This window comes from Euprymna scolopes, chromosome 31 (genome assembly GCF_053919585.1).
Source record: "Euprymna scolopes isolate OS-2025 chromosome 31, ASM5391958v1, whole genome shotgun sequence".
Lineage (NCBI taxonomy): Eukaryota > Metazoa > Mollusca > Cephalopoda > Sepiida > Sepiolidae > Euprymna > Euprymna scolopes.
The window spans coordinates 85,264,483-85,276,982 of record NC_136512.1 but is presented as its reverse complement, the minus strand read 5'-3'; the positions used below and the strand labels follow the sequence as shown (position 1 = coordinate 85,276,982).

The following is a 12,500-nucleotide window of genomic DNA, read 5'->3' as shown; positions in this document are numbered from 1 at the left end:
TACTAGTTGGCTGCCCAGCGTTGCCCGGTCGTGAAATACACTTAAATATGATATTCTTAATTCATGCAACTTTCGGATTTATTATATTTTTTTACCAATATATGATAGTGATTTCAAAAGTTTTTAAAAAATATGACTTAGGTACCATCAGCTAGAATCAAAATAAAAACATTTAGTACTTCAGCCTTATTTGTCACCATATGAGCTAACGAAAGGTGTGTATAAAAACTGTGAAAATTAACCAAATTTAATGTATAAGTGTATATTTGTGCATGCGTAGAAAAGCACTTCCAGTCCACTCACACCTGCCAAGTTCTAATTTTTTTCAATTTTAATCCTTTAATATTTAGCTTTACAAATTAAAAACCAAATCGAATTTGTTCTACAGGTTTTAAATCTCTTATATATCATGTTGCAAGTCTATAGACCAAAAATTGCCCGAGTAGTTTGGTATAGACTGTTTCCCTCACAGAGAGAGAGAGAGAGAGAGAGAGAGAGAGAGAGAGAGAGAGAGATTCTTTAATTTCGGCTGCTTTGTTAGCAGTCTTTTTTGCATATGTGTGCAGTTACTGGTATTTTTGATCGCTATTCTATGTATGGGCTGTTGATCCCCTCGAGGTTGTGACCTTCTATTTAACTCAAGACGAATCTACTTGTGCATGGAAACATAATTCAAAGGTTTTATTTAGAGAGTTTGCTTTTTGGGAGGAGAAATCATGCAAATTACTTCTAACTTAATTTTCTTACTTAAACTTCAAATGGTTGACATGCAGACAGAACCTCAAGGCAATATTCACTTAGATTCTCTCATACACTTTTAGGATTTTTCAAGTGAGCAATGAAGAAACAAATTAAATGATAAAAGTCGTTTTTACATACATGCGCGGTCGCTGGTTTTTTCTTTTTGTTGTGACTATTTAATGTGTGGGCCGTTGATCTATAAGTGTTTGTGATCTTTTATTAACTGAAGAAGAATAAAACTCATGCATGGAACACAATGGAGACTTGTGTGTTATCACAAGTCAATGAAACAATCAACCAAATCTTTTTATATACATGCACAGTCGCTGGTTCTCATTTTTTTTATCATCTATTTTTCATGGGTCGCAATCCTTTCATGGTTGTTCAACTTCTGTTTAATTCAAGGAGAATAAAACTCATGAAGGGAAACACAACAAAGACTTGCTGAAGTTCCAAAGGTTTTATTAGAGAGTTTGCTCTTTGGGAGAGAGACCACGTAAATTACTTTGTCTTTAACTTTTTTCTTAATTAACCTAAAAATGGTTGGTGTATTGGTACAGTATCACTTAGATTCTCTCTCACACTTTAAGACGCATCTCATCTTTCTTGCTTCCTGTTCCAACTGCTTAAAAATCCTGTTCTCTTCTCTGAACATGTGACATAATCTCTATATAATATCATTCGATGACTGCATTTCTAGTACGTTTTGTCTAAGGAGTTAAGCTTTGAACCTCCCACCCCAATCACACTAGCTCTTTGTTGCAAGGTTATCCTAATATGTACTTAATGTGACCCTTGCGAAAATTCATACATTCACTTTATAGTCGCTTTTCCATGTGTGGGTCGCAATCCTGTCATGGTTGTTCAACTTCTGTTTAACTCGAGAAGAATAAAACTCATGCAGGTAAACTCAGTGAAGACTTGCTGAAGGTTCAAAGGTTTTATTAGAGAGTTTGCTCCTAGGGGGAGAGTCAATGTAAATTACTTTGTATTTAATTATTTCCTTAATTAGTCTTAAAATAGTTGGTGTATGGGTAGAGTATTCAATTTACTTTTTCAACACGTGTTACCTTTTGTTTTTGTCCATTTCCTACTTTTCATCCTGAATATCAAAACAGGTCTTCCTGTCATGATTGCAATAATGAAATTTTGCACCCCGCATAAAATTATGATATATATATATATATATATATATATATATATATATATATATATATATATATATTGTAAAATATTTTTGACTCCTAATGGGGGTATATATTTAATTGCTGCCCACATCAGCAATATGTCGCACAAGGCCGGAACGTGGGAACTCCACAGGCTCCCCTAAAGAAGGGGCACTCTTGCAATTTTAAAAATTGCCTGAGTAACCCCGTCGGCATTTTCCGGTCGGGGCGCCTCAGGCAGCAAGCAATAAACTTGCTCCACCGGAAAGCCCGGTGGCAAGGCCTGTGAGGGTGGACCTCCTAGGTATTACCGAGGCAGCGTATCTCAGTCCAACAGGTGCTGGGCCGGTTCCCGGCCCTTCACCTGTTGGGCTGAGTGTCAAGTGACGAATCCTTGACGTGTACTACCCTGTCTCCCTGCAGCCAAAGCCACTAGGAGACCTTTTCCATCAGATTTCTAATGGGGGGTATATATATTTAATTGCCGCCCACATCGGCAATATTTGGCACAAGGCCTGGAAAGTGGGATACCCGCAGGCTCCCCTAAAGGAGGGGCACTCCTGCAATTTTAAAAATTGCCTGAGTAACCCCGTCGGCATTCCCCGGTTGGGGCGCCTCAGGCAGCAAGCAATAAACTTGCCCCACCAGAAAGCCCAGTGGCAAGGCCTGGAAGGGTGGACCTCCTAGGTATTACCCAGGCGGTGTACCTCAGTCCAACAGGTGCTGGGCCGGTTCCCGGCCCCTCACCTGTTAGGCTGAGTGTCAAGTGATGAATCCTTGACTGGTACTACCCTGTCTCCCTGCAGCCGAAGCCGCTAGGAGACATCCTATCAAAATGGACTTCTAATGGGGGTATGAGACGAATGGATTCGCCAATCATTTCTATAACCAACGGCTGTGCCAAACAACCAATGAAAACGTCCCAAAATTATTATATAAATTGTCGAATTTTGGATTCAATCAGTTCGCCGTTTACTATGTCACGGACCGCCTTTAATTCTTGGCTGCCATCTTGGTTACTGATCTGAACTACGCCGCCATCTTTGTTCAACACAATGTCTCAAAACTTAACATATATATATATATATTATTTTTAAAATATAGTTATCCACTGACACGTGTTTCATCGTCTACGACTCATCAGAGTGGCTGAATCTCTCTCTCTCTCTTTCTCTCTCTCTCTCTCTACATATATATATATATATATACATATATATATATATATATATTGTGTGTATACATGCATATATGCATATATATATGTACATGTATACACAGTGCCACGCAAAAATATTGGATACATTACATTTTTCTTCATAACCCTAATTAGGGTTCAAGATTTTACCGAAAATTTGGTCAGTATATTCCTATTATTATTCTAATTTATATTTGGGATAGTAATTACAAAATCAAAGTTTAGAAATTTTATATTTAAGAAAAAATATTAATTAACAAGCGCAAAAGTATTGGATACATTGATTTAATATTTATTTGCACAGTCTTTGTTGCATTCAACAGCTTCCGGTCGCTTTCTATAGTTGCACACATGTTTTGAAAAAGTTTACATCGTCAGAAATACACCAGTGTCAATCGCACTTTCTTTTTAGGCATTAGATAATAATGGTGTTAAAGAAAACTAGTTTAACTTTTTAATGCTTTTATTTGTTTGAAGTGATACTAATTTACCTATACGATTTTCTTGAAAAAAAATTCACAATTAAACTTAATGAACTTGTGAACATTGATTTTCAATATTTCTCACAAAAGACTGAGTGGGCCAAATAAGAACGTCAACTTCGTTATTTTTAAACCATTCTTTCGTTAGTTTGCAGTATGTTTGGGATCATTGTCCTCCTGAAACACTGAAATATTGTTACATATAGGGGTATCATTGAGGGGCACCAAATTGACGTTTGGTGTATAACATAAAAGGATTCCGTGTGCGTATGATCGTCTAGTTTCATATGCGGTTGTGTGTGTTCATATCTAATTGTTCATATGCTTTTGTGTGTGTGTTACACGCATTTTCTTCGACATACCTTACTTCATGTGTCGTCGATGTGATCCATCTGGAATTCATCTTCTCTTGAGCGGGAGACTGGTACCTGTTAGACGAAGATTTAGCACTCCAAGACGATGAAAGGGTTTTATAGTTTTTTATTTACCTCCCAGATGTCGACACAGAATATGGAAGTAAATCTTGCTTGCTTTGAACACGTCAGTGTCCCCCACTCCCAGTGAAGGGGAGGGAACAGCTATTAAGCCGTCCGTCTTCTTCAAAGCCCAAATCCAGTCTCCCAGATCTAGCCAACCTGACCACGTCAGTCATACGTAATCTGGTCAGCTGACCCTCGGTTCTGGTAAACGTGTCTACACTCCACGTTTACTCACCTCTCTCTCTCTCTCAATCCATTCTGTAACAATATATATATATATATATATATATATATATATATATATATATATATATATATATATATATATATATATATATAACAATTTTTCTGTGCTTTTTCTTTCATTCCTGATTCTGAAGAACATATCCTGGATGATAAGGATCTTGTTGAAAATTTACAGAAGAGCCGAGATACATCGCAGGAGATTTACCGTCGGGTTTGCGAATCAGAAGAAGCTGAACAACAAAACCAGAAAGCAAGAAGGGCTTACGTCTCGGTGGGTTTCATTGATTTCTACTCCTTTTAGATGTGTCTAAGGGCTGGGAAACCAGGGTTCAATCCTCGGTCGAGTCTCATACGAAAAACTCAGCAAATATTTGATTCTTGCTAAACACTCAGCATTAAAAATCTTACAAATATTTTAAAGGAATGTGTTCTGACGAACCGATTGCACTTGTATCCCCATTGACATACATACCCCTGACAAAACCATCTAGCAAGAAAATCACATCATTTCATTACAGAGATCCCTAAACGCTTAAAAGCCTTCTACTTTAATAATTTCTGCCCTCGGACTATTAGAATTTGGAATTCTCTCACTGTTTCCTGATTCCCAGACTCTACTAACATGCAAAAGCTTAAATGTAATGTGAACAAACAACACGCTCATTCACTGACATAGTCCTCTGTAGACATGGTCCCAAATGGTAGCCCTTTACAGTATTACTCGATTTTCCAATGTTTTCATTATATATATATATACTAGCATTTCAGCCCGGCGTTGCCTGGGTGTTTTGAGGTATATACTGAGCAAAACAAACAAAAAAAAACGGTACATTTTTTAATTTTGACCCCTTAAAATTTATTGTTTAGGGCTCAAATAAAGTTATTAAGTTAGGTCAATGTCCAAGGAATCTGTATCTAAAATTTCACGTGTTTAGACCCAAAATTGTAGGAGGAGTTTGGTAGAGTTCTCAAAGGTCAAATCGTTGAACTTTGATCCCTTAATCGCCACATTTCTGTCCGAAAACCGATCACATCAATTTTTCCAAATCTCAGTACCCTGTATATCAAATTTCGAATCTGTAGGCTTAAAATTGACAGAGTTATTGCGTAGCGAAATGCACACACACACACTTTTACTTTTATATATATATATATATATATATATATATATATATATATATACTAGCAAAAGTACCCGTCCTTGACTGGGTTCAAAAACAGCCTACAGAAAATGGACTCTGCTTTATGAAAGTATGATAGGTTATGAAAAGGAAGGGTTGTAAAGAGATACCTTCGAATTTGGGGGTATCAAAACCAAAGCAAAATATGATGAAAGTAAAAATAAAATAGATAAACCCCATAATTTATTATACCACACCTGTTCACACTGAAACACTTATCACAATACTCTGTGGATCTATATTAAAAAGCCTTGTTAAACTTTGTGACATATTTCCATTCTATAGAGGTCAGACGCGAACCAACACCCCATAATTTTATTATACCATATTTCTTCAAACTGAAACATAATTATCCAAGTATACTTACGCAGATAGATATGAAAAGTCTTTATCAAAGTTTGTGCCTATTTCCATTCTATGGAGGCCAGGCGAGAACGCAGACCACACAATTTTATTATACCATCCCTATTTAAGTTAAAACGTACTTATCAAAGTATTATTATGTACATCTATATCAAAAACACTTGTAAACGTTTTTTTTTTAATTTTTTAATTTTTTATTTCCATACTTTGTGGACCAGGCGTGTACGCAGACTCCACAATTTTAATGAATCATCATTATGCCAAATCAAACATACCCATTCCTGTGTCTGGATACATCTTCTATCATTATATGTGATCAGTTTTCTATAATAGTCAACCATATAGAAGCCTATTCGTGACCAGGCACATACTCAGACGTTCAGCTTTTTATATATATATATATATATATATATATATATATATATATATATATATATATATATATATATATATGCATATATATATATATATTACAATCTCTGTTTTGAATGTTACTTTTTACTGCCTTCGTTCAGGATTCAACTCAGCACCTTTGTGTAATTGTAAACTTTGATACAACGTCTAGGACCATTCGGCCATATGTCACTAGAGAATCAGCAACTATGTCCCAGAGCCTAGCTGGAGTCCGAACACGGTACCCCCATAATAATAATAAAGGGTTGGGTTCGAGACTCCTAACAAATGGTTCCCCAGTTCGATACAAAACACCTGATGAAGGCCGGAGGGCAAAACGGCCGAAACGTTGTGACTATAACAACCAAGATGAGGAAGTCAGTCCGACAATCTCAATAAAAAATGAAAACACCTCATCTCAAAAATACAAACAATTACTAACGAATATAGGAAGGCCAGAGAGTGCATCGACTGAAACTTTAATTTATCAAATAACGAATATAAATGTCCATACATAAACACTAGCAGCTGATCTTTTACTGTGTTTTCAGGTGGCGATCCGAGGTACAGTTTTGTATTTTACCTTGGTTGAATTGTCTCAGGTCGACAGCATGTACCAGTTCTCATTGGGTTGGTTCCAGAGTTTATTTAAGGACTGCATCCATCCACCAGCCCAGGTGAAGGCGCTCGGGAAATTCGTCAGTGCCATGACCCTGAAGGCTTTCAAACCAACCTTGTCCCTGAAGACTGAAAAGAAATCGCTTCAAACACATTTGACGGAAATGATTAATAGGTAAGTTATTTTATGATTGCCCTTTGCAATCTACGGTTTGCTATGGTCCATCGAGTAATTCGTGTCAAACTATTGTATGTAGGAACGATAGGTTTTATGGAATAAAATGTTTACAGAGAGATTGCATCTTTACGAATTGACTTCCACCTGTGTTCTAGGTTTTATATTCCTTGCGTGAACACTTTATGATTTAATGAAGTTTATTTGCTATTATTTCAATATTTCTTGTAATGCTCTATCTATAATATCGAGCACCCACTTATCACGATAGCAACTAAGATTACATTTTGTTATCTTTATATTATTTAATAATATAATACTTTTATGAATCAGAGTCCAGTGTCTGTAGGCTGTTTTTGAACCTAGTCAACGACGGATCCTTTTGCTAGTATATATATATATATATATATATATATATATATATATATATATAAAGTAAAATTAATAATTTTGAATTAAAAATCAGTTTCAAAAGGAAAACAAACAAAATCAATAGATTGTACGATCGTTTCGGAAACGATGTTTTTATTGAAATAGACGATATATCTTGTTATTATTTCAATATTTCTTGTAATGTTCTATCTACAATATCGAGCAGCCACTTATCACGATAGCAACTAAGATTAAATTTTTTTTATCTTTATAGTATTTAATAATACACACACACACACACACGCACGCACACACACACACACACACACACACACACACACACACACATATATATATATGTATACAGAAGTAGTAATCATCCACAGACAGACTGTTTTGCTGTATTTCAGCTCTTTAGTATGGCTAGACTAACGCCCATCCTAAGTCAGTGATATATATAAGGTAAAATGAATAATTTTGAATTAAAAATCAGTTTCAAAAGGAAAACAAACAAAATCAATAGATTGTACGATCGTTTCGGAAACGATGTTTTTATTGAAATAGACGATATATCTTGAATAATAATTTGATAAAAAGATTTTTGTATTTAAACAAAGTCTCCTCATCAGCAAAAATATGGGGGGGGGGAATTGGAGACACCAAAATAAAACTAGCATTTTTGTAGTAAGGCAAATATTTCTTTTTTTTTCTGCCCGCTTTTAAAGCTTGTCATTATATTAATCCATTTATCCCTTGGCATGATGTTAAAGTTGTCTCTGATTGGTTGAAATAGTTATCTTAACTTTAAATGAAACACTGATAAATGTATTATTTCCTTTTGAAACTGATTTTTTATTCAAAATTATCAATCATCTTAATTATATTAAAATAGCTCTAGTATATTCATGCCTATCGAGCTTATTATATATCCACATTACAACGAACACTGTTTTCTTTTAATAGTATTAAGACATTTACTAATACATTAAAATAAAATCTTCTCTTTAGACTCTAGGTCTAATTCCCTCAAAATTATATATATATATATTTCGTTCTTTTTCGAACGAGAAATAGCCGTTAAATTACAAATGAGCATCATAGCGTTTCTCCTCATAACGTCTTATATCCTTTGAATTCTTATTCTCTCTTAGAATAAATAATATCGTTAGAATTCAAAGGATTAGACAGTTAAAGACGCGTTTCTCATTTTTATTTACTGTTTAATTTTTAATTTTTCGTTTGTATGTGTATATGTACTGTGTGCATGTGTGTATATGCGTACTTATATGTCTATATATTTAAGACTGACGTGGCACCTTCGCATTGGCTATACCTCCTTCTCCTCCTCCTTCTTCTCCTCCTCCTCTACCTTCCTTCTTTTTCCATTCCCCTTTTCCCCGTGCATCCTCATACTTTCACTACACCGATGAAGACTGAAGGATCGGTCGAAAATTATGTACTTATAAAAAAAGTTTTTTAATTTTTTTTCATAATATTATTTTGTATTCCTGCACGTCACCAATTAAAAACGAATAAAGAAAAGTTATAAGCTTTTATACTTTTCGTATTCTTTTTTATTCATATATATATATATATATATATATATATATATATATATATATATATATATATATATAGATAGATAGATAGATAGATAGATAGATAGATAGATAGATGGATAGATAGATACTAGCAGGCCACTCATTATTGCCCGGTTGTAAAATACGCTTAAATATGATATTTTGATTAATGCAGATTTCGTATTTATTATTATTATTACGAATATATAGCAAGGATTTAAAACGTTCTAAAAATAATGATTCGTGCGCCACCATCGAAAATCGAAACCAAAACGTTTAGCTAACAATTTAGTTTTTTTCCTTTGACGTTAATACCTGACCTATTAAGACATTTCTGTAAGGCTAAAAATTAGGACATGAACCAATAGTGATTACGTCAGGCATGCATATTCGTAATGCCGTCGTTTGATCTTCACCTGACAAATTTTATTTTTTAAATTTTTACATTTTTGCACCGATTTTCCCCGGCTAAAATCTAAATATGAAGTTTCGCATGGGTCTGAATACCCTATATATTAAGTTTCATGTCTGTAGACCAAAAACTGACAGGAGTTTAGTTGGTAACATTTTATCAACAAATATACATACGCATACATAAATACATATAGAAAGAGGTTTGTGTTTACTATAAAATTCGAAAACCGAGCAGTTAAGAAATTCGAGTTTTGCATACAAGATATTCGGGTTTCGAATCATGAGTTCGAATATGTTCAACTGATGGACAGAAATGAGAACAAAACTTGAGTCTTGGACTTCCGGTTTGTTGGTTTTCATAGATCGTGTGAGCTGCGACGTTGTTTGACTGTGGAAATAAAATGATGGGTGGCCTGCTAGTCTCTCTCTCTCTCTCTCTCTCTCTCTCCTCTCTCTCTCTCTCTCTCTCTCTCTCTCTCTAAAACTAAACAGTAAATCGTCTATGACATCATAGCGTAATGGATAAGACGCTGGACTGAAATACTTAAGGTCCAGGGTTCGAGTCCTAATAACAGTCAAGCTACGCTGAAGAGGGGTAGGGCCCCGAAATATGCATGTATGTAGATTACTGTTTTAAAAATAAATAAATAAATAAATAAATAAATAAAAATATTATTTGTTTCCGCCCAAAATAAAAAATGGGCAATTTCTAAACAAAAATATCCGATCTTTAAGGTGAAGACCCTAGCCTCAATATCGTTTAAAAAATCAGCAATAAAAAAAACTATGTATATATATATATATATAGAGAGAGAGATACCGCATTTTTGACAATTTTGTAAGTTCCAAATCTTAGCGACTATTAATCAGAATTTAACAAATGAAAGCTCGTTGGAAAGGTAATTTCCTGACTTGTGTAGTGAGCTATGTGACATTTGGCCTTAAGGTCGCACATTAAGGGATCATCCATCACCCAGAGTCTATTTTTGGCACTTTTTTACAGCCATGATTGAAGTATCTTTTCACCCTCCAAAAATCCTTTAAAATTACCACTCTCACGGGTCTTCCAGAGTGCTGAAAACGTTTTAAATTCCAGGAAACGAGTAGTTTTCAAGATATGAAGAAATTATAGTTTTAATTAGTGGGAGATCACTTTTCTATATTAATTCAACGTAAAATGAGAAACCACTTTATAGCTATCATTTTCTTTTTGGGTGGGGTGGGGTCTGTTATTTTTTTAGTGGAGTTTATTGTGGCATGGTAGACCAACATAAAACCTACCTTAAAAATTGTTTTCTATAGGTTTTCAAGTGTGCTGAAAACGAATATCGCATTTTAATTTTCCGTTTTCATATATAATCGTACTCTATTTCCAAAAAGAGTGGAGGTATAACATATGAGAAATATTTGGAATCAAGTCTCCCCTTGCAGTTATTTCAGATCATTTGAAACCATAGCAACAAGTTTTTGTCTCCCCTCCATCAAGGTCAGAGGTTTTGGGGAAATATATATATATATATATATATATATATATATATATATATATATATATATATATATATAAGTGTCTGTGTCTCTGTGTGTGTGTGTACATTTCCCTACCAAACTATTCTGTCAATTTTCAGTCTACAGACTCAAGATTTTGCATAAGGTTTATTAAGATTTGGGAATATCTTTTTAATCAGTTTTCGGCCAGAAATTTGGCTATCAGGAGGTTAAAGTTCAACGATTTGACCTTTGAAAACTCTATCGAACTCCTCCGCCAATTCTGCGTCGAAACACTTGAAATTTTAGATGTATGTTACTTGGACATGGATCAAAAATCTTAATTTCATTTGTGCCCCCAAAAAATAAATGTTAAGGGGTCAAAATTGGGGTTAAAATTAAAAAAAATTGACCTCTCAGCCAATTTTAGGTCTAAACATTTGAAATTTTTTCATAGAGTGTATTCAGACATAGGGCAAGCTTTTTAATCAGGTATTTGTCGAAAATTTGGCTGCCAAGAGGTCAAAGTTCAAAAGACTTGACCGTTGCGGTATCTAGAAATCTATTCAGCAAATTTTGGGTCTAAACATTTGAAATTTTACATAAAGAGTATTTAGACATGCAGCAAGCTTTTTAATCAGTTTTCGGGCGAAAATTTGGCTGCGAAGAGGTCAAAGTTGGAAAAGTTGACCTTTGCAGACTCTACCAAACTCGTTCGCGAATTTTGGGTCTAAACACTTGAAATTTTAGATGTAGGTTACCTGGACATGAGTCAAGCTTTTTAATATATATAATTACATATCCGCATAAAGTTATGATCAGTACATAGGGCCCGAGCAGAGTTGGGCTGAGCTACTAGAATATATATACATATATATATATCTATATATATATATATATATATATATATGTATATATATATATATACATAATTAAAGTAGGTGAAAAACAATATACATATATATATATATGATTAAAGTAGGTGAAAAACAAACTCCGGGCACTCTTGAGCAAGGTGTTCGCCCTAGACTGCAAACAATCCTCTATGTAGTAGTCACATACGTCTAGGGAAGCATTCACTTCCTAAATAAGATTTCTTCGGTATGACTAAGCCACACTGGCTTTTACCAGGAATGGTGCATCTTCTCCAAGTTATGTTTATTCCACCAGACTAGGTGAATTATAGCCCTGGAATCTTGTAAACATAAGAGACCACAAGCAAGATATAATCTATTGAACTGATCAATTGAAATACTCTTCATTTACTATGAACTTTTAAAGGGTAAAAACGAAAACTTTCATAGAACACTTGAATATCACACAGGGATCATGCGTGTGTGTATATGTGTGTGTGTATATATATATATATATATATATATATATATATATATATATATATATATATATAAAAAAATCTTTCTTATTTATATTTATATCTCTGCAGTAGAATGAAAAGCATATATATATATATATATATATATATATATATATATATATATATATATATATATATGCATATACATACATATATATGATAATTTCTTTTCCAGACTGACGTCAAGTGTGTACCGCGTTGTTGCGAGGTCCTTATTTGCTCGCCATCAGCTCAT

General features: G+C 34.2%; 1 protein-coding gene across 1 annotated transcript in view; it reads left to right on the top strand.

Annotated features, from left to right (window-relative positions):
* Positions 1-12,500, top strand: part of LOC145255562 (dynein axonemal heavy chain 6-like) — a 277,781-nt gene that overhangs the window by 211,278 nt on the left and 54,003 nt on the right. The window contains exons 52-54 of the mRNA XM_080114017.1: positions 4,444-4,580; positions 6,798-7,039; positions 12,441-12,500. The exon at positions 12,441-12,500 is cut by the window's right edge and continues 167 nt beyond it. Of these exons, the coding sequence (XP_079970143.1) occupies positions 4,444-4,580; positions 6,798-7,039; positions 12,441-12,500 (439 nt within the window). The remainder of the gene's footprint in view (positions 1-4,443; positions 4,581-6,797; positions 7,040-12,440) is intronic.